Below are 21,813 nucleotides of genomic sequence, written 5' to 3'. Positions count from 1 at the left end.
TATAACTAAATAACCTTTACATGTGCAGTCTATTGACTATAAGGAAACATTAATATTTTAAAAAACGATGAAGAAAACAGTATTATATGGAAAACTTATTGATTAGAATAAGAAGTGGTAGACGACATAGACATGTTCTTGGGAAGTCAAATTGCGGTGGGGCAAAGCAAAAGAGAGAGAGAAGAGCATGTTCATCATCGTGTTCATGTTTATGTTAACACATAACATGCTAAAAGACATGATCCCAAAAACAAGAAAACAGGAATAATATGCATATTACTCCACTTGGATATTAGTATATCCTTCTTCTAAAGCCGCCTGCAATCTCTTCCGTTTCATTCTCTAGATACGCATCATCGAGTTCACAAGAAAAGAAAACACAAAACCTCGGTTAAGATTCATTTATTATAATAAGAAAAAGAAACTGGAATCCATATATCCTTTTAAGCTCACAAAATAATTAACTCACCTGCCAGATTGATCGCATGGTTAGCTTGAGCATCAGCCTCGGAATTGAGTTCCTACAAACAATTAATTAATTGCCACCTTCACTTGGAATGTGTTTAATTAACAACGAAGTTAACTACAGAGTGCATCAAAATCAGGCTAAAGAAAAGGGGGTTACCCTGCCAACGTGTTGAATGTGGAATGAGGTAAACTGACTCATAAGCTCCTTTGCTTGTCCACAAAGCTGAGCCATTTTCGGGTCTTGGACTCTCCATGCACCTTGAACCTGCTCTGCCAATTAGTCAGATACTAACAACACAGACGACTGCTTGAACGTAGACAAATAAGAAAAGAGTCAAACTAATTAACTGGACCTGCATACAGACAAGCATTGAATCTCCCTGGACGCGCACGTTCCTAAAGCCTTTGCTAAGAGCACACTCGAGGCCAAGAATGAGAGCTCGATACTCAGCAACGTTGTTTGTAGCAAAGCCTAAACCCTCGCGAAGATAGAAGAGCACAGTATTATCTGAAGCACGGAGAACGGCTCCTGCACCTGCTCTGTTAATTTATTTCAACACCAAGAACTGATCTAGATTTGATTTAATTCAACCCTAACACATTTCTAAAGAAGGTAGAAATACTAACCTTGATCCATGCTTGGATGCAATCCCACCAATTGATCTTCTCCTCTTTAACTTTCTCTTTGATGATTTTCTTGATGGACAGGAAATCCCAAACCTTCCTTAATCTCCTCTTTTAGATATTAGTGTAGTGTTGTAAAGAGACTTCACGTCATATTGATAAAAGGAGTACGAGTCCTTTTATAATAATCTAAGAGACGTGTTGGTTTATATCCATCAAACGGATGTTTGTAACACAACTCTTCTTTATAACCAAACTACAACATATACTCACATATATATTACATTATGGTAATATATTCTATTATTACTACCTTGTATATATATGTGTATAATCATAGGATTAAGGATATTTATAAGCCAAGGTAAAGCAGGAGGGTTAACAATACACCCATATTCTAACTCATTACTCGAAACCGATCCATCACGGTATCAACTCTTATATTAGAATATAAAACATTAATATGAACTTGAACTTTATATTAAACCAATAGACACATAGGTCACACAGAATATAAAATATTCTTACATTCTCCCACTTGACCTTTGTATCGACTTAAGGGTTCAATAACTTTAATGTGCACTTTTCTATCGAGTTCACTTGATCTTTATTAAAATTTGGATTGATCGAATCATGGCGGTTGTATGCCATTAAACGACATAGTCCCTTCCATGTATCACAAATCAATTCTAATTTTATATCAAACCTTATATGAGAAAAACTTTTATTTCTCAAACCAACCATATGTTATCTACAAACCATAAGTGTATACACATACTTTAATGATAACATAATAAATAAATCAGAAACATAACTTTATGTGAATTCTCAGTGTCAAATACATAATGAGCATCCCATAACTAAAATAGCAAAGCCTTATCTATAATACCCATACGTTCTACATGGCCATTGAGCGCCTTGGGTGGTAAACCTTTAGTTAGCGAATCCGCTACCATCATGTCCGTCCTTATGTGCTCGAATGACACTCTCTGTTTCTGAACTTCTTCTTTAACAGACAGGTACTTTAACTCCATGTGCTTAGCACCCTTCGAGTACTTGTCGTTCTTCGAAAAGAAGACAGCTGCAGAATTATCGCAGTAAATTCTCAGCGGCTTGGCTATAGTGTCGACAATCCGAAGCCCTGAGATAAAGTTCCGCAGCCATAGTGCATGAATTGTGGCCTCAAAGCATGCCACAAATTCAGCCTCCATAGTGGAAGTAGCAATGACAGACTGCTTTCCACTCTTCCATGATATTGCTCCCCAGCTAATAGGAACAAGTAGCCAAACGTCGATTTTCTGCTATCAACGCATCCGGCATAGTCTGAATCTGAATATCCAATGACTTCCAGCTGATCAGATCTCCTATATGTAAGCATGTTCTCTTTGGTGCCTTGCAAGTACCTGAGAACCTTCTTTGCAGCTTTCCAATGGTCCATTCCGGGATTACTTTGATATCGACCCAACATTCCAACAGCAAAGTTGATATCAGGTCGAGTACATGTTTGAACATAGTTCAAACTCCCAACCACCGATGCATAGGGAATTCTTTCCATTTCTTTACGCTCCAATTCATTTTTAGGACATTGCATTTTACTGAACTTGTCCCCCTTCTGAATTGGAGTTATTCCTGCAGAGCATTTCTCCATTTTATATCTCTTTAAGATCTTATTGATATATCCTTCCTGAGACAAACTTAACAGTCCTTGTGATCTCTCTCAAAATATTTCTATCCCGATCACATAAGATGCCTCACCCATATCTTTCATTTCAAAGTTCTTAGAGAGATACTTCTTCACATCATGTAACATACTCATGTCATTTGCAGCAAGAAAAATATCATCAACATATAGGACTAAAATCACAAACTTACTCCCACTGATCTTAATGTAGATACATCGATCAACAATGATCTCTACAAAACCATATGATGTGATGGTATCGTTAAACTTTATATACCATTGTCGAGAAGCTTGTTTTAGTCCATATATTGACTTTCTCAGCTTACATACCAAATTTTCTTTTCCTGTGACCACGAATCCTTCTGGTTGGTCCATATATACTTCCTCCTCAAGATCTCCATTCAGAAAGGCGGTTTTCACATCCATCTGGTGAAGCTCAAGATCATAATGAGCCACCAAAGCCAAAACAATTCTAAGAGAATCCTTCTTTGAAACTGGAGAGAAGGTCTCTTTATAGTCAATGCCATCTTTCTGGGTGAAACCTTTAGCAACAAGACGAGTCTTGCGTCTTTCAGGTTTCCCTTTCGAGTCACGTTTAGTCTTATAGACCCATTTACAACCAATGGTTTTGAAACCATCGGGCAACTCTACTAAGTCCCATACATGATTATCATCCATAGATTTCATTTCTTCTTTTGAGGCATCAAACCACTCTTCAGAATTGTCACTTTCCATGGCCATTTTGAATGAGATCGGATCGTCATCCATGCTTAAGTCACATTCATTTTCAATAGTGTAAACCACGTAATCGTTTGAAATGGCAGATCTTCTTTCTCTTCCAGATCGCCTTAAAGGTATTTGTGGTTCACTATTCTCTTCTTGAATTATGACATGTTCATCAACAGTATTTTCAGCTAGTGGGATTGGCTCATCATTATGTTGTCCTATTGTGTCATTAGAGTCTGATGGAACAATAGGAACAACTACTTCAGGTGGAACTACAGGTGAAGGAACTTCAACCTGAACTTCATTAATGTCCACTTTTCGTGGTTCACCACTCCCACTAGTTTCACCGTTTTCAATGAACCTAGCATTACCCGAATCAACTATTCTCGTACTATGGTTAGGACAATAAAATGTATACCCCTTTGATTTCTCAGGATAGCCAATGAAAAATCCACTAACAGTCCTAGAATCAAGTTTCTTTTCATGTGGATTATATAGCCTTACTTCTGCTGGACAACCCCACACACGTAGATGTCTTAAACTAGGTTTCCTTCCCGCCCACAGCTCATAAGGAGTCTTAGGAACTGCCTTACTAGGAACCCGGTTCAGCACATACGTTGCAGTTCTTAATGCATATATCCACAAAGAAAGGGGTAATGAGCAATTACTCAACATGCTCCTAACCATCTCTATTAAAGTACGGTTCCGCCTCTCAGCTACACCATTCTGCTGAGGAGTACCAGGCATTGTGTATTGTGCACATATGCCCCTACTTTCAAGTAACTTTGCAAATGGACCAGGACATTGTCCACTTTCATCGAATTTTCCATAAAATTCACCACCTCTATCAGATCTCACTATTTTAACCTTTTTATCTAACTGCCTTTCCACCTCGTCAATGAATACCTCTAGGACATTCACAGACTTAGACTTTTCATGCAGTAGATAGGTATATCCATACCGTGAGTAATCATCAATAAATGTGATGAAATATTTTTCGCCACTCCATGAAGGAGCATCGAAAGGGCCACATATATCGGTGTGTATTAACTCAAGAAGCTGAGTGCTTCTTGTGGCTGGTTTCTTTAAAGTATGTTTCGTCTGCTTTCCCTTAATGCAGTCTATGCATACATCTAAGTCACTGAAATCCAACTGAGGCAGAATTTCATTCTTTATTAACCTCTTAATTCTTTCTTTGGAAATATGACCTAGTCGTTGATGCCACAAGAAAGCAGAACTTTCATTAATTGCGCTACGCTTAATGCCTCGATTTTCAACATTAAATAGGGATTCAGAAAACTTTGCATCAAGGTTGAATTTATAAAGTGAATCAAATAAAATACCACTACCATAAAAGTAATCATTTCGGTACAATGTGAAAACACCATGTGCAACCTTAATACTAAATCCTAAATTGTCCAACCTACTAACAGAAACAAGATTTCTAGCACACTCAGGTACATAGAGACACCCTTCAAGATCCACATGACTTCCAGTGTCCAAGATCAATCTATACGTCCCAATTCCTTCTATTTGTGCCTTCATCCTGTTTCCCATGAACAAGTACTGTTCAGGTCCTCTTATGGGCTGGATCGAACTGAATCCCTGTTTAATATGAGACACATGAGTAGTAACACCAGAATCTAACCACCAAGTATTATTAGGAACTTCAACAAGATTCATTTCATAGCAAACAAAGCTGTAATGTTTACCTTTCTTGTCGAACCAGTCCTTCCTTTTAGGACAATCCTTCTTGAAGTGTCCTACTTGCTTACAAAAGAAACACTTCTTTTCCTTCTGGATTTGACTTTGAGGTCCTTTCACGAAGTTTTTAACATTCCTTTTGTCCTTCTTACTTGATGTTCTTTTGCTGCTACTGACACTTCCAAGACCTACGAGGTTAGCAACTTGATCTTTCATCTTCCTTAGTCTCCCCTCCTCTTGAATTAGCATAGCCTTTAATTCTTTAAAGTTCCATTTATCCTTAATGGTGTTGTAATTCACCTGGAACTGGCTAAATTCAAGAGGTAGAGAGTTCATGATGAATTGGACCAAGAATTGCTCATGTACCTCCATTCCTAAGGTCGTTAACTTTGCTGCCAGATTAGACATGTGCGTCAAATGATCATGGATTGGCTGAGACCAGTCAAACTTCTTTGTAGTTAGCTCATTCATGAGACTTCCTACAATCGACTTGTCAGCCAATTCCGATTGTGAACACTCCTTAATTTTCTCTATGAATTCCCTTGCTTTCTCTGTCTTAGGCATCGATGGCTTAATACTTTCTGCCATCGTCAACCTCATAAGGTTCAAGCTCAGCCTGTTAGATCGCTCCCATCTCTCATAACGAGACTTTTCAGATTCAGAGCTATCTACTGTAATAGCTGAGGGTTCCTCATCAGTTAGTGTGGCGGAGTCCAAAGCCATTACACCCAGTGTAAACCGGATTTGCTCGAACCACTCACCATAGTTGAGGCCATTAAACTTTACCACAGAGTTAGCAGATGCAAACACATTTGATGAAGCTGCAAGCATTCATACATGTTTACCCGTTAGTGCTTTGAGACTTTAATATATATTCAGACTAATAGAAACTTTAACACATATATTTTAAATAACATTTGGGCAATATTTAAATATAAGTACTTTCACTGATGCTAATTATATATACTTTAATATTAATCAAATCAACATTAGTCAAATAAATATGTTATCTTTGGATATATATATTATTCACTATAATAGAAAAAATGATTAATTATTTTCTTATTATTAATTATATTTAATGATCCACCTTTGGGTGATCTCCTAAAATATAAATAATAATTTAATTGATTAATCAAACTTTTATGTCATTTAGCATCCTTGATCAAGATCAATTATAACTTCTATAGATTTTAATATTTGTAAGTAAATAACAAGATCACTTTGGTGACTAACATGTTATAAACTATACAAACATTAAAATATTAATAGGTAAATTTATCCTAATATTATGTTATATATTTTTTTTTTTTTTTTAATATTTCATAACACAAGTTACCTATTAATAAAATGCAGCGGAAGCATTTAACCGTAAAAAAATATGCATGCACACGTTTGTTCCATGACACAACTTCTCATTGCTGACTTTTCATACATGTGTGTAGTAACCGTTAACACGTCCAGAATTTTAACCATAATGAATTAATTATTTCACTCATAATTATGAATTCAAACGCATTCATGAATCAACGAAACCAGCAATTTATGTTGCTGTAACTTAATTGAGTAAAATAATTAATTCTAACCAATTTTTTTTTTTTTTTGTAACGGCCCATTACACAAAACCCCTTAATCATGCATGTGCCTTTATCGTGAAACCCAGATTTCACGTTGACACTTTTAAACAATTAAAATTTATGCAGAGATGTGAATCCTTCTTGTCTTTTAACGGAACATATTATTAATTCATGCAAATAAGGTTACGTCAACGACTACCAGATCCGTGCATAACTTGCAGTTCGATTCATAACCGTAATTTACACTTGTTCTCAGACTTGATCAAATGCACTTTAACGGTAAGTACGTTTACAATCTACGCCGTCCAGTTTACGAGAATTTATGTTAACTTTTAAATGGATCATGAACACTCTTTAAAATGGATTAAACCATATATGTTCATAACTTTTCCAAACGCCTAATTGGTGAATTAATTAAATCTAGAATGGCTCTGATACCACATGTTAATTTATTTCAACACCAAGAACTGATCTAGATTTGATTTAATTCAACCCTAACATATTTCTAAAGAAGGTAGAAATACTAACCTTGATCCATGCTTGGATGCAATCCCACCAATTGATCTTCTCCTCTTTAACCTTCTCTTTGATGATTTTCTTGATGGACAGGAAATCCCAAACCTTCCTTAATCTCCTCTTTTAGATATTAGTGTAGTGTTGTAAAGAGACTTCACGTCATATTGATAAAAGGATTACGAGTCCTTTTATAATAATCTAAGAGACGTGTTGGTTTATATCCATCAAACGGATGTTTGTAACACAACTCTTCTTTATAACCAAACTACAACATATACTCACATATATATTACATTATGGTAATATATTCTATTATTACTACCTTGTATATATATGTGTATAATCATAGGATTAAGGATATTTATAAGCCAAGGTAAAGCAGGAGGGTTAACAATACACCCATATTCTAACTCATTACTCGAAACCGATCCATCACGGTATCAACTCTTATATTAGAATATAAAACATTAATATGAACTTGAACTTTATATTAAACCAATAGACACATAGGTCACACAGAATATAAAATATTCTTACATGCTCTTCCTGGGTTTCCTCTGGAAGCACCGTCAAACTCGATGGTACATGAACCCTTGAGGATTACATTTCAGAATATTATTATTTAAAAAAATATATGCAAAAAAAAAAAAAAAACAAGCATGTGAGGGAGCTTATGGAGATACTTGAGCAACGTTGCGAGGTGGAGGGCCAGTAGGTCGCTCATACTGAGTTTCATCGGTCTCAGGGTTCCAATAGAAATAGTAGCCGGATTCATCGACAAGGCGTTCCCAAGGCTTGGGAAGAGAATGATCCGCACGAGGAGCCATAGCAAAGCAAAGCAAAGTGTTTCCTGCTTAAGATGAACCAACGTATATGCTAACAATCATCAGTGGCTGCCAAAAGAAGCTAATACAACAAACAAGTGGAGATCTAACATCATCATCATCATCATCTCTACACTCTACTCTACGTACCTGACTGATTCCGAGTGCCGCTCAAGAGTAAACGAACGTAGTAGAGGAGGATGACCACGTCCCCTTAGGTTTTTATATTTATAAACCCAACCATCCCCACCTCCTTCTCCTTTGGGCCTTCCCTGGATCCTATGCAACTGGCCCGTTCTAAATGATTTATATTGATTTTTCTGTTTCAGTGTAAATAACACATGCAGTATGATTGATTATAAAAAAAAATGTTGATAAAGGATTATGATTGATTATAATTGGAGAATACATTTATAATTCTTGTTATTCTCTGAATAATCAAGTAATTCATCTTACAGAGTTGAAGTAATATTTGGTTTACGCCATAAATAAACAGATTTTTTTTTTTGAAACAAAACTATTTTGGACAGATTCTAATTGGACACACTGAGAATGCAATACACCGAGCTGCTTTTGCCAACCTGAACCTTTCGCTCTCTGTCAGCACTCTCTCTATCACTTTTATGATATTTTCATCCTGCAACAACCAACAAAAAAAACATTGTTTAAGAGCTTTCTTCGCATAAACGTCTACCAGTTATTACCTATACAGGTTCTTGCTTCTTTGTATCAAGAACACGACTAGTTCATAGTGTAAATACTAACCTTTCTTGGCTGTTGAATAGTAGGCGTGACGTTAGCAACATCTCCAACCACTATTATATTGTTAGTATTTCCTCGATCATCCCTTTCCGTTGGTGAAGTTGTTGAATGCCTCCAGTCGTCATTGATTATATACTTGTAGTAGTATCTGCCACATTGTCAACGATCACCAGTGTTATTATAAACTAGAAAACCTTCGTGATCCCTCGAAACCAACATGCTGGAAGATTGTGGAACGTTTCTTGAGACTAAGCACAAATGGTATAAAATCAAAGAAGTTTAGACTTTACTTTCCCTGTGAAAGCCTAACTTCAGTTTCAAAACGTGGACCGCTCTTGTGCGTTGCCTTTATCGGTTCTTTCCAATTTCCAGTAAAATTGCCGACCAACGATACATCTTTCCAGGGACGGCCCTGAAATTTTGATGGTTTTAGACGATTTAATAAAGATTTCAATAATTTAGAAGTTTAATATTTTTTTTACAAATTTGGAAGCTTAATACTTTTTCTTACAAATCTTTCAAGAAATTTTTCCAAAATTTTTGGAGGGCCAAGGAAAATGTTTAGTTAGGCTTGGCCCAGGACCCGGCTCTGCATCCTCCCCTGTCACAGAGCAAACCAGGGTGCAACTTAAAACATAGAGCCCAGTCGAGTTGTTGTCAACCTTACAGATCAAGAGGTTCTTGCAAGAATTGCACCAACAAATAGTAAAAGCGTGTGAGATGACTGAACCTTCTTTCTTTCCTTTTGTTTTTTTACACTTGTTAATGCTAAAGATACACAGATTACAAACAATCAGAGAAGGTGTAAATAGTTTGCTATGCCTCTGTGATCTAACTTCCTTGCGTTTGGCTTTTATTTTTCCAGTTGATAAATCTCAGTTTGGTTGTTTACCAAAAAAAAAAAAAAATCTCAGTTTGGTTTTAACAGTTTCTACTTCCCACTGAAGTCTATATCTATTGGTAATAATTTATCGATACTAATATGACTAAATAACCCTTACATGTACAGTCTATGACTATAAGGAAGGATTAATATTTTAAAGAAGATTAAGAAAACAGTATTATATGGAAAACTTATTGGATAGAATAAGTAGCAGTAGACGACATAGACATGTTCTTGGAAAGTCAACATGCCGTGGGACAAAGCAAAAGAGAGAGAGAAGAGCATGTTCATCATCATGTTAACACATAACATGCTAAAAGACATGATTCCCCAAAACAAGAAAACAAGAAGACAGGAATAAGCATATTACTCCACTTGGATATTAGTATCCCCTTCTTCCATAGCCGCGGCCTGCAATATCTTGTTGACTTTCACCCTCTAGATACGCATCGAATTCACATGAAAAGAAAACACAAAACCTCGGTTACTATAATAAGAAAAAGAAACTGGAATCCATATCCTTTTAAACAAATCACAGACTAATTAACTTACGTGCCAGATTGGTCGCACGGCTAGCTTGAGCATCAGCCTCTGAATTGAATTCCTGTAAACAAGACAGCTAACAGTTAACGGCCATCTTTACTTTGAATGTATTAAGAACGAAGTTAACTACTGAATGGATCAGAATCAGCAGGATAGTAAAGAAAAGGGGGTTAGTGGCTTTACCCTGGGAACGTGTTGAACATCACATGAGTCAAATTGACTCATCAGCTCCTGTGCTTGTCCACAAAGCTCAGCCATTTTCGGGTGGTGGGTTCTCCATTCACCTTGAACCTGCTGACAAATAGTCAGATACTAACAACACAAACGAGTACTGGAACACACATAAGAAGAAAAGAGTCGAACTTGGACCTGCTTACAGACAAGCTGTGAATCACCCTGGACGCGCACATTTCTAAAGCCGTTGTTAAGAGCCGTCTCGAGGCCAAGATTGAGAGCTCGATACTCAGCAACGTTGTTTGTAGCAGAGCCTAAACCCTCGCGAGAACGGAAGAGCACAGTGTTATCTGGAGCACGGAGAACGGCTCCTGCACCTGCTCTTCCAGGGTTTCCTCTGGAAGCACCGTCAAACTCGATGGTACATGAGTCCTGAGGATTACATTTCAGAATATTATTATTATTAAAAAAAATATGCAAAAAAAAAACAAGCAAATGAGGGAGCTTATAGAGATACTTGAGCAAAGTTGGGAGGAGAGTCACGACGAGCCATAGCAAGCAAAGCAAAGGGTTTCCTGCAAATAGTAATTGAATAAGATGAGCCAACAATCATCAGTGGGTGCCAAAAGAAGCAAACAAGTGCAGATCTAACATCATCATGTTCTACTAATGCATGGTAACTGTCAAAATATAGATACTAATTAAGCAAAGCGAAACACGTAAAAGCCTACGATTCGATCTTAGTTTTCGATAGAATAAAACCAACAGAGAGCAAGGAGGCGAATCAAATCAGGATTCACGACTGCTGGGAAGTTTTCTCTACGTACCTGACTGATTACGAGTGCCGCTCAAGAGTAAACGAGTGTAGTAGTGGAGGATGAGCACGTCCCATTTAGGTTTATATTTATAAACAAATCATCCACCCCTAATCTAAACGGGCCGTCTCCTTCTTCTTTGGGCTTTTTTTCTGGACCCAATGCAACTTTACTTCATGGCCCGTTCTAAATGATTTCTATTTATTTTGCTTCAGTTGATAACACACGCACGCAGTATGATTATACTTGGAGAGTAATTTTCTACTTCTTGTTGATTAGTTTTTCTCTGAATAATCAAATAACTCATTTTATAATGTGTTTACTATGTATTTTCCTTCATTGTTGAAGTAATATTTGGTTTATGCCCATAAATAAACAGAAAAAAAAAACTATTTTGGACAAAGTCTAATTGGACAGACTGAGAATGCAATACACCGAGCTGCTTTTGCCAACCTGAACCTTTCGCTCTCTGTCAGCACTCTCTCTATCACTTTTATGATATTTGCATCCTGCAACAACCAAAAAACATCGTTTAAGAGCTTTCTTCACATAAATGTCTACCAGTTATTATCTATACAAGTTTTTGCTTCTTTGTATCAAGAACACGACTAGTTCATAGTGTAAATACTAACCTTTCTTGGCTGTTGAATGGTAGGCCTGACGTTAGCAACATCTCCAACTACTATTATATTGTTAGTGTTTCCTCGATCATCCCTTTCCGTTGGTGAAGTTGTTGAATGCCTCCAGTCGCCATTGATTATATACTTGTAATAGTATCTGCCACATTGTCAACGATCACCAATGTTATAAACTAGAACAATTTCCTGATCCCTCCAAACCAGAATTCAACCAACATGCAGATGCAAGAAGGTTATGGAACGTTTCTGCTCTGTTGGACCTTGCGAATAAGTACAAGTGGGAAAAGATAAAGAAGGCAAGACTTTACTTTCCCTGTGAAAGCCTAACTTCTGTTTCAAAACGTGGACCGCCCTTGTGCGTTGCCTTTATCGGTTCTTTCCAGTTTCCAGTGAAATCCCCAACCAACAATACATCCTCCCCCTGTCACAAAGCAAACCGAGGTCCAACTTAAACCATAGAGACCAGTCGAGTTGTTGTTAAACCTTACAGATCAAGACGAAGTTACTGTACGAATTGCACCAACAAATAATAAAAGCGTGTGAAGCAATAATCACCTCATGTCCATTCCACACAAAGGTCACAGCGTGTGTTGGAGGTTCATCATGTTTGCCATCGTCCACCATTGCAATTAGATCCCACGTTGCCCAAGCAATTGCAGGTCTGTGATAAAAATAAATATCAGTTAATGAGGTTTGGTCTGTACTAAGCTAATGAATGATCAAGAATGAACGAAAACCTGTCAGGTTTGCAAGCGTGCAATCCTGTAACGAAACTATAAGCAGCATGAAGAGAGGTATCTGTCATCCAGTGTAGATAAGCAATCACACAAGCTGACGACCGGTCAAAACCAGTGGTACAAGTTACAAACACACGATGGTTCTTTTTAAGTAATCGTAATAAGAGGCCAACACAAAGTGGTAGTTTCTTCCTCAGATCAAAGGAATCTGCATCCCTGGCACCAAAAGATCAAGACTATTAATTATCATTCTTGTTCACACCTGAGGAGAGAGCGCTAAGAAAAGAAACACACGTGAGAATCCTCAATGAAATATTAATTTAGCATACTTAATAGGATAGTTGATCATTAAGATTTCAGATTTTTGGCATGCATGGTTGATTTTTTGTGAATCAATTCCCCAGTTTTGAGCTTCAGTTCCACCTTGGAAGTTCAGTATAGCAGTAATTCCCTAAAGCAGACCAATCAAAACCAAATATTTTTCAAAACCAATATCAATCAAATTTCTCAACTTTTATTAAGTACTCACTGCGTCAGATAAATTTTCTACATCATCTTCTGTTTGTATACATGAGCCAACATATATCTGCTCTGTAATCTGCAAAATGGTGCCAACAAGAGAAGAATGAACAAAGAAAGGGAAAGAACATGAACTAGAAAACTAAATTTTACAGACCTTACTGTAACGCATTCCAAGAGCATGGTTATAATGAAGCTCTCCTTTGGATCGGTCAAGGGCCTTGATGTATTCCTCTAGAGGGAAATTACCATAACCCCACTCCCCATCTCCAGGGTCTTGTTCTGAAAAGACGCAGACAATTGGACTGATAGGTGGAGAAAGAATGTTCTTCTGCGTCCCTGACTGAAAGGAACTGCTATTTTTGGTCAAAAGTTTCCATCCATGAGGAGTAAAGAATTTGGAGGAAAAAGCAGCATAGCCAGTGTTGCCACTGCCTTGTGATGCTTCTGCTCTGAGATTGGATGACAAAAGATTCTGGTTCCAAGTAACAAAGGAGACGCGGCCTCTGTTATAGAGCAAATCAAGGTCGCTCAAGTGAACAAGGTATTGAATAGGAAACGGGGAGAATGGTCTTTCAAGAACAAGGCTAAACGATCCACTTCTCTCTACCAGCATCTTCCTAAAAAAAAGACTCAAATAAGTACTAACAAACTTCATAAAAGCATTCAGAAGCCACAGCTCTTACTCGGTATCACCAAAATCATTGATTTCGACAAGAGAACCACCAGAGGAAGCCTTCTTAAGAGTATCTCCAACCATAATGATCCTCGCCTTCTCCGCATTACTCTACACAAAAACTCAATTTCACTCTTCAGAACAATGCAGAGAGTGAGAGAGACTCCTTAACTCCTTATTCAAAATTGAATTACCCCTTTTTTGATGGCGTGGACGAAGATCTTGCCATCTGCTGACAGAGCGAAGCGAATCCCGAGAGGCTTCTCGAGCGTGACCATATACTCATTCAAATTCATCTTGAACGTAGACGAAGACGACATCGCAACAACCTTGAGAACGAGCTTTCGCCTGCTGAACCCGACCTTTCCTCTCCCGCCGAATACGCGGCCGTTCCCGTTCCCGGATCCGATCAAAAGCGACGGAGGAGATCGTTCGAGAGCTCCGAAACCGGAGATTTGTTGAAGAAGATGCGCCATGGTTGATTGATCAGAGAATGTGGACGGAGGGAGGGAGCTACGATGGAACTTGGAGACTGTGAGCAGAAAACGAGGCGGCAGATGAACAAGAGGGGGTAAGGAACAAGTGATCCACGTGGATTCACATGGGTCCCGCTTTCTCGTGGAAGTGTCTAGCTTTCCTTTTTACTTACGACGTGACACGTGTACTCGACTTTTAGTGCAGATAAATATCTAATCCCAATTTGGACTGACTTGAAGTAAGTTCACTACATGGCTACAACATCAGTATGAAAAGTAAATAAGGATGTAACTGATATTACTTTTGTAAAACTATAATTGATTTTTTTTTTGTTATCTCCAAAATGGTGAACTCTTATTTGATCTTATACAGATCATGTGCTTTTGTGCACAAAACATTCAAATTTGTGATTTAAATAAGTTAGTATTCCAGTTTCCTATTGTGTTTTTCTTCTGTTTGGTTTAAGATCAGTCAGGTTCTAGTTTGAGCTCTTGATGAGTCTCGTGATCAACTAGGAGGACCTACTAGATATGGCTTAACTTGCTAATAATGTGTAGTGATTTTTTTTTTTTGTCTAAAAACCAAAGAACATAGCAAATTCATCATAATCATTCATTTAAATTCATTATATCTTTGTAATATAATTAAAGCAATTGGTGTTGGTGGTGGTCATCATTAAACAACTGGACGGGCCATAGATCTTCAACGCTCCAGTAACTGTCGTTACACTGTTCCATCACATTATATGATGTCGTCATCGTCTCTGTGGATTTTAAACTCTCAGCCATATGGGAGGCTTTGCTGGAGCTGCCTTGGTCCGTTGTTGTCATCACCGAGCTCTGTGAACTTCCCAAGCAGTGACGACTATTCATAGTTTTCGACGACGACAATTTCATGTGTCTCTGAATCTTTGTCCTCCAGAAATTCTTTATCTCGTTATCCGTTCTCCCCGGTAGATGTTTCGCAATCTTCGACCACCTATATTCATTTAAGACCCGTAAGTTTTCTAATCAAACTAATTAATTACATACGTACGCATGTCATGTAATATATAACTAACTATACTTGTTTCCAAGCTTAGCCTGAAGTTGAATGATCAAAAGCTGTTCTTCTGCTGTTATGTTCCCTCGCCGCACATCTGGCCTGAGATAGTTCAGCCACCGGAGCCGACAACTTTTTCCCGTACGTTTTAGACCTTAATTATTATATACATACATAATATATAATTGATTATCAGAACATAACCAATTAAAAAACATGTGGGACTGTATGTCATTATTCGCAATTATATCAACCTACTTCTAATCATTTTACAAACTTTTTAAAAACAAAACATCAATTTCATATTGTTAGGAAAATAAAGTATGTATATGTTTTTGGTTTACCAGAGGCTTTGGCGACAGAGTTCCAAAGACCTTCACCATGATTAAGTATGTAATTAAAGAGGATCAAATCTTCTTCCATAGTCCATGGCCCTTTCCTCACTGTTCCTTCTTCTTCTTTTTGAGATGTTATTCTCTCTTTCCCTGATCTCCCTGTCTTCTTCATTTTTTTTTTCTTCTGATCAGTTCTTTTTATTTTTCTTCTGTTTGTATATATGCATGTGTGTTTATTTCTGCAAGATTGATCAACAACTGTTTTCTTTTTATAGGGTTGTAGTGGCTTGTGACCATGGTAATAGAATACATATATGTGAACATATACAATAAAAATTAATAAAAATATGTAATATTTGATTACAAAGCTTAAAATAATAACTTGCCTAAGATTATATTACTTAAATATTAAATTAAAAAGTAATGAAATCTCGGCGTGATTAGTTCACGTCCACACAAATCGTAGAAAGTGAGAAGGAAGAAAGTACAATATTAAACCAAAGCAAAGCTTGACAGAAACATGACACATATCTTAATATATGTTGAATAACGACTATTCCCAACCCTATATATTTATACTAGTCAATATTTAATTAGTATTCAAAACCAGTGAAGGTCTTTTCTTAAATTGAACTCGTTCAACACATTTTTTAACCATACGTAGATGACCCTTTTTTTTTTTTTTGAACGACGTAGATGACCCTTTCTTAAATGTATTTTATTTGATCCACACTTTTTTTTTTCATGTATATGAATTAGGTTTTACATTTTATAATAAGATATTTCTTTAAAAAAAAGGTGGAAAGAAAGAAAGAAAATAGCTTGGAAGTTGTAATAGCGTTTGCTTTTGGCCAATTAATTGTGATGGGTTTGCTGTAATTCATATGCCAAATTTAGTAAGTGAAGTTTTGTGGCTGAAAGGTTAAATGATGTGTCAGCTCACAATTCAATTAAATTATTGTAAGAGGCTAAGAGAAAATAAAATTCGATCATCAAATTTTTTTTCAAGATCGACCAGTAATATAGCCAAACAACTTTCGTTTATTTTCCCAGACAAATATTAACTACAATAAAACTGTACTGAACTTTGTTTAAAAACTAAGTAGTATTCATTTAAATGTAATTCGGAAGCTATCATATTTAATTTTATGATTTTTATGATACTAATAGGTGTTTTTTGGTTAATGATTAATGTATTTAAGATTAAAAAAAAGTTTATCACGTATAAATGAAAAATATTGATATGGGGAAATAAACCATGTGTGAGCATGTAGTGAGCTTTGAATTAAGATTTTAGGAGTTCATGATTCGTTTAGTTATAAAAGGAAAACTAATTTGTAACCACAAAAACTAGAGTTCATTTAGAGATTAATAGGCTGTCACCAATTATATTATCATCAAAGTACACAAGACATGTATTTTCCTCTAAGCCATTGGACGCACCAAACTTCCTTTCCAAAGTTTTCTTCTTTTGATTGGGAAATCAATATCTATATTATTAAAACTGAAGTACCTTTTGGTACTGTTTGGAAACTTAGATAGTAGATTAAATGAAAATTGTTTGGAAACAAGGATAGCAGATTAAATATTTTTTTATTTACATATTTAATCACTGTATTTATTTCTTCTTTACAGATTCTGTCGTTTGGAAACTTGGATAGCAGATTAAATGAGAATTGTTTGGAAACACGGATAGCAGATTAAATATTTCTTTTTATTAACAAATTTAGCCATTACATTTCTTTCTTAATTACTAATCTGCCGCTTCACTTAAAATATAATATCATAAAATTAATAATAATTCATAAAAACCTACTGTAAAAAATTAAATTATTTTTAAATAAATAAACAAAAAAAATCAATAGGTTAATATATGAATATTACAATTACATCAAATTGCATCAATTATAAAATTATAAATATAATATTACGTACATATAAGAAATTATTATCAAACATCTATATTATAATATAATATATTCTACTCTAAATATATTTTACAAAACATAAAAATATAAATGGACATTTTATAAAATAAATGGTTTACAAATTTACATTGAACGCAAGTTAAATCTAACACCCGCGCGGGGGCGCGGGTCAAGATCTAGTCTATATTATTAAAACTGAAGTACCTTTTGGTACTGTTTGGAAACATAGATAGTAGATAAAATGAAAGTTGTTTGGAAACAAGGATAGCAGATTAATTTTTTTTTTATTTACATATTTAGTCACTATATTTCTTTCTCATTTACAGATTCTGTCGTTTGGAAACTTGGATAGCAAATTAAATGAGAATTGTTTGGAAACACAGATAGCAGATTCAATATTTCTTTTTATTTACACATTTAGCCATTGTATTTCTTTCTTATTTACAAATCTGTCACTTCACTTAAAATCAAAAATTTTAATTAATTAATTACAATGAATTGGTATTTCTTTTTGTTGAAATAAAAACACAAACTGTAATATATAGTATATATTAATCTGCTACAATACAATTTTCAAGAAAACCAAATATCATAAAATTAATAATAATTCATAAAAACCTAAAAATTAAATCATTTTTAAATAAATAAAAAAAATCAATAGGTTAATATATAAATATTACAATTACATCAAATTGCATCAAGTTATAAAATTATAAATATAATATTACGTACAAATAAAAAATTATTATCAAACATTTATATTATAATATAATATATTATATTCTAAATATATTTTACAAAACATAAAAATATAAATTGATATTTTATAAAATCAATGGAAGAAGAGGTTGAGCAGCCGATGCCCCCAAAGACTAAGCCGGGGTCGATCACCAATGAGTATGATGGGGAGAAGAAGGCTGATGAGACGCAGAACTGGCCTGTGGGAAACGCGACAGGGCCTGGCTCCAGCAACGATCTTCAGCAACCACCAGCCCTTTCATCGCAATCACCGTTCAAGAAGAAGAAAGGATCACCGAACCCTAACGCTGCTGGACTTTCATTGAGAAAGAGGAACATGCTAAAGGGTCGGGCCTCACCTAAAACCAAAGATGGGCCAGCGCTGGGCTCTAACTCCTCTATGGGCCAAATTGATAAAACTGCTGGTGGAGGCAGTGAAGATGTTTCTGCAAAGACAAAGAAAAAAACTGCAAAGGTGGGAAGCAAGCCACCCAAGATCCCCAAATGAACACAATAGCGTGGAATTGTCAGGGTCCGGGTGCTGACCTTACCAAGGAGCACCTCCACGAACTCTATCATTGTTTTCTACCTCAATTTTTATTTCTTTCGGAGACTAAAAACAATCGGAATGTCTTGCAAGATGTGCAAGTTTCTTTTGGTTATGATCATGTTTTTACTGTTGAACCGGTTGGTCGGAGCGGAGGTTTAGCACTTTTTTATATGGATGATCCATCTGTTACTATTTTGTATGCGGATCATCATATGATTGATATTGAAACTAGATTTGAAGGACACGATATCTTTATGACTTTCGTGTACGGAGACCCTGTTGTCAGACATCGGGACCAAGTTTGGAAACGATTGTCACGCATGAGTACTACACGCAGTAAAGCTTGGTTTATGATTGGAGACTTCAATGAGATCACCGGTAATCATGAAAAGAGGGGAGGAAGACGTCGTTTAGAAAGTTCTTTTCTCCCCTTCCGAATCATGTTAGAAAATTGTGGAATGATGGAATTCCCATACAAAGGAAATTCATTCTCGTGGGTGGGAAAAAGACGATCTGGGAAAGTTAAATGCAAACTAGACAGAGCTGTGGCAAATGAAGAATGGCATGCCTTATTCAACCAATCAGTTGTGGAATTTTTACAATTATGGGGATCAGATCATAGACCGGTCCTGGCACGGATTCAGTCTAGGGTTAGGAGGTCACGAAAGAATTTCAGATTTGACAAGAGATGGATTGGAAAGCCGGGCTTCAAGGAAGCAGTAATTTCGGGGTGGGGACGATTTGATGAAATTCCAATGAGGAATTTTCACCAAAAAGTTACCTCATGTCGAAATAAAATTAGCTCATGGAAGAAGCGAAATCCTACAAATTCTGCTATATTGATAAAAGAGCTCAAAGAAAAGATAGATTTCGCACAGGATGATGAATTCACTACAACAGAAGAATTGGAAGATTTGAGGAAACAACTGATTTTGGCGTTTAAAGAAGAAAATACTTTTTGGGAACAAAAAAGCAGAGACCAATGGCATAAGTATGGGGATAGAAACACAAAATTTCATCATGCCATTACAAAGAAACGGAGAGCACATAATCGGATAATCAGTATCAAAGACAAACATGGGAAGTTGGTGGAGAGTGAAATCGAGGTGGAGAACGTAGCTATTCAATACTTTCGAGATCTCTTCTCTACCTCCTCGCCGACAGAGCTAGACGTCTCACTTCGCTTTATCCAAGAAAAGGTGTCCAATACCGACAATAGGTTACTCTTAGAGGAACCGTCGGAACATGAAATTAAAAAAGCTCTTTTCGATATTAACCCGGACAAAGCACCCGGTCCTGATGGTATGACTAGCAAGTTATTTCAAAAATTCTGGCGGGAGATGCGGCAAGACATTATTAGACTTCTCCGTGATTTCTTTGCGACGGGTAGTTTTGACCCACTTTTGAACCAGACGAATATCTGTCTCATCCCAAAAAAGAAGAAACCCCGGGAAATGACTGAGTTTAGACCTATTAGTCTTTGTAATGTCAGTTACAAGATTATATCTAAACTCCTATGCAAGAGACTTAAGAGAGTTATCCCGCATTTGATCTCGGAAACACAATCGGCCTTTGTGGCAAAACGATTGATTACTGACAATATCCTAATAGCACAAGAGAACTTTCACGCCCTACGGACGAACCAACGATGTAGAGAAGACTTCATGGCTATCAAAACAGATATGAGCAAAGCCTATGATAGAGTGGAATGGAGCTTTTTAGCAGCTCTGATGATAAAGATGGGCTTTGATGAAAGACTGGTTGACCTCATTATGTGTTGTGTCACGTCGGTCACATATCAAGTCTTAGTCAATGGACAACCGAGAGGGCGTATCCTACCTAAGAGAGGGTTAAGACAAGGCGACCCCCTCTCTCCTTTTCTGTTTATTCTGTGTACGGAGGCATTGATCTCACTGCTGAAAGGAGCAGAAGCAGAGAAGAAGATTACGGGTCTACGTGTAGCTAGGGCAAGCCCAAGGATCTCTCATCTTCTCTTTGCCGATGATAGTCTTTTTTTCTGTAAGGCGGAATTAAGCCAATGCAAGGAGATCATAGACATCCTAGATACATATGGAAATGCATCTAGACAAAGACTAAATGCATCGAAGTCATCGATTTTTTTTGGAAATCGAGTGGAACAATCTCGGAAGCAAGATATTAAAACTGTTCTGGGGTTCCACTCAGAAGGAGGCATGGGAATGTACCTTGGATTACCAGAACAAATTGGTGGCTCGAAGATGAAAGTTTTCTCCTATGTACAAGATCGGTTCAATGGACGAGTCAACAATTGGTCATCAAGACTTCTTTCTAAAGGAGGAAAAGAAGTACAAATAAAAGCGGTGGCGCAAGCAGATCCGACATATGTCATGTCGTGTTACTTGCTTCCACAAGGTATAACCGATAAATTAAAAAGCACGACGTCTAACTTTTGGTGGAGCTCAAAACAAGATAGCAGAGGTTTGCATTGGATAGCATGGGACGAGATCTGTACCCCCAAAGATTTGGGGGGACTAGGTTTTCGAGATCTTCATGATTTCAATATAGCGCTTCTTGCAAAACAATTGTGGAGACTGATCCATTACCCAAACTCATTACTCGCACGTGTTCTAAAAGGAAGATACTATAATCACACTACACCACTAGAAGATCGGCGTACATACTCACCATCATATGGATGGCGTAGTATTATGGCAGCAAAACCGTTACTTATTTCGGGTTTACGGAAAACAATTGGTACGGGTCGAGATACGAGAGTTTGGAGTGAACCTTGGGTTCCAGATGAAGTGGCTAGACCCCCTAGACCTGCTGGTCACATTGTATACAGACTACCCCAACTCCTTGTTCAGTCCTTTATTAGGACTGATACCAAGGAGTGGG

At 36.7% G+C, this 21,813-nt stretch overlaps 3 protein-coding genes across 3 annotated transcripts; all 3 read right to left on the bottom strand.

The window, feature by feature from the left end:
- Positions 1–63: 63 nt before the first annotated feature.
- On the bottom strand, positions 64–8,584 carry LOC103858911 (uncharacterized protein Mb2253c). The gene is made up of 7 exons (XM_009136364.2): positions 8,271–8,584; positions 7,980–8,146; positions 7,834–7,888; positions 822–1,003; positions 626–733; positions 470–521; positions 64–342 (listed from the first exon to the last, which is right to left on the bottom strand). The coding sequence occupies exons 2-7, from the start codon at positions 8,121–8,123 to the stop codon at positions 293–295; spliced, it is 591 nt and encodes a 196-aa protein (XP_009134612.1). The 5' UTR covers positions 8,124–8,146; positions 8,271–8,584; the 3' UTR covers positions 64–292.
- A 1,362-nt stretch (positions 8,585–9,946) lies between these two features.
- LOC103858913 (phosphoglucan phosphatase LSF1, chloroplastic) lies at positions 9,947–14,650 on the bottom strand. Its single transcript, XM_033287240.1, has 15 exons — positions 14,062–14,650; positions 13,878–13,978; positions 13,349–13,811; positions 13,202–13,270; positions 13,002–13,123; positions 12,673–12,888; positions 12,491–12,596; positions 12,244–12,356; positions 11,930–12,074; positions 11,310–11,806; positions 11,000–11,057; positions 10,678–10,914; positions 10,492–10,599; positions 10,318–10,369; positions 9,947–10,203 (listed from the first exon to the last, which is right to left on the bottom strand). Exons 1-10 carry the CDS (start codon positions 14,341–14,343, stop codon positions 11,687–11,689), a joined length of 1,737 nt encoding a protein of 578 aa, XP_033143131.1. The 5' UTR covers positions 14,344–14,650; the 3' UTR covers positions 9,947–10,203; positions 10,318–10,369; positions 10,492–10,599; positions 10,678–10,914; positions 11,000–11,057; positions 11,310–11,686.
- A 234-nt stretch (positions 14,651–14,884) lies between these two features.
- LOC103858909 (transcription factor MYB57) lies at positions 14,885–16,005 on the bottom strand. Its single transcript, XM_009136362.3, has 3 exons — positions 15,730–16,005; positions 15,410–15,539; positions 14,885–15,322 (listed from the first exon to the last, which is right to left on the bottom strand). The coding sequence occupies exons 1-3, from the start codon at positions 15,890–15,892 to the stop codon at positions 14,989–14,991; spliced, it is 627 nt and encodes a 208-aa protein (XP_009134610.1). The 5' UTR covers positions 15,893–16,005; the 3' UTR covers positions 14,885–14,988.
- Positions 16,006–21,813: the final 5,808 nt, after the last annotated feature.

Source organism: Brassica rapa, chromosome A03 (assembly GCF_000309985.2).
Source record: "Brassica rapa cultivar Chiifu-401-42 chromosome A03, CAAS_Brap_v3.01, whole genome shotgun sequence".
Taxonomy (NCBI): Eukaryota; Viridiplantae; Streptophyta; class Magnoliopsida; order Brassicales; family Brassicaceae; genus Brassica; species Brassica rapa.
This window is presented reverse-complemented; position numbering and strand designations above follow the sequence as displayed.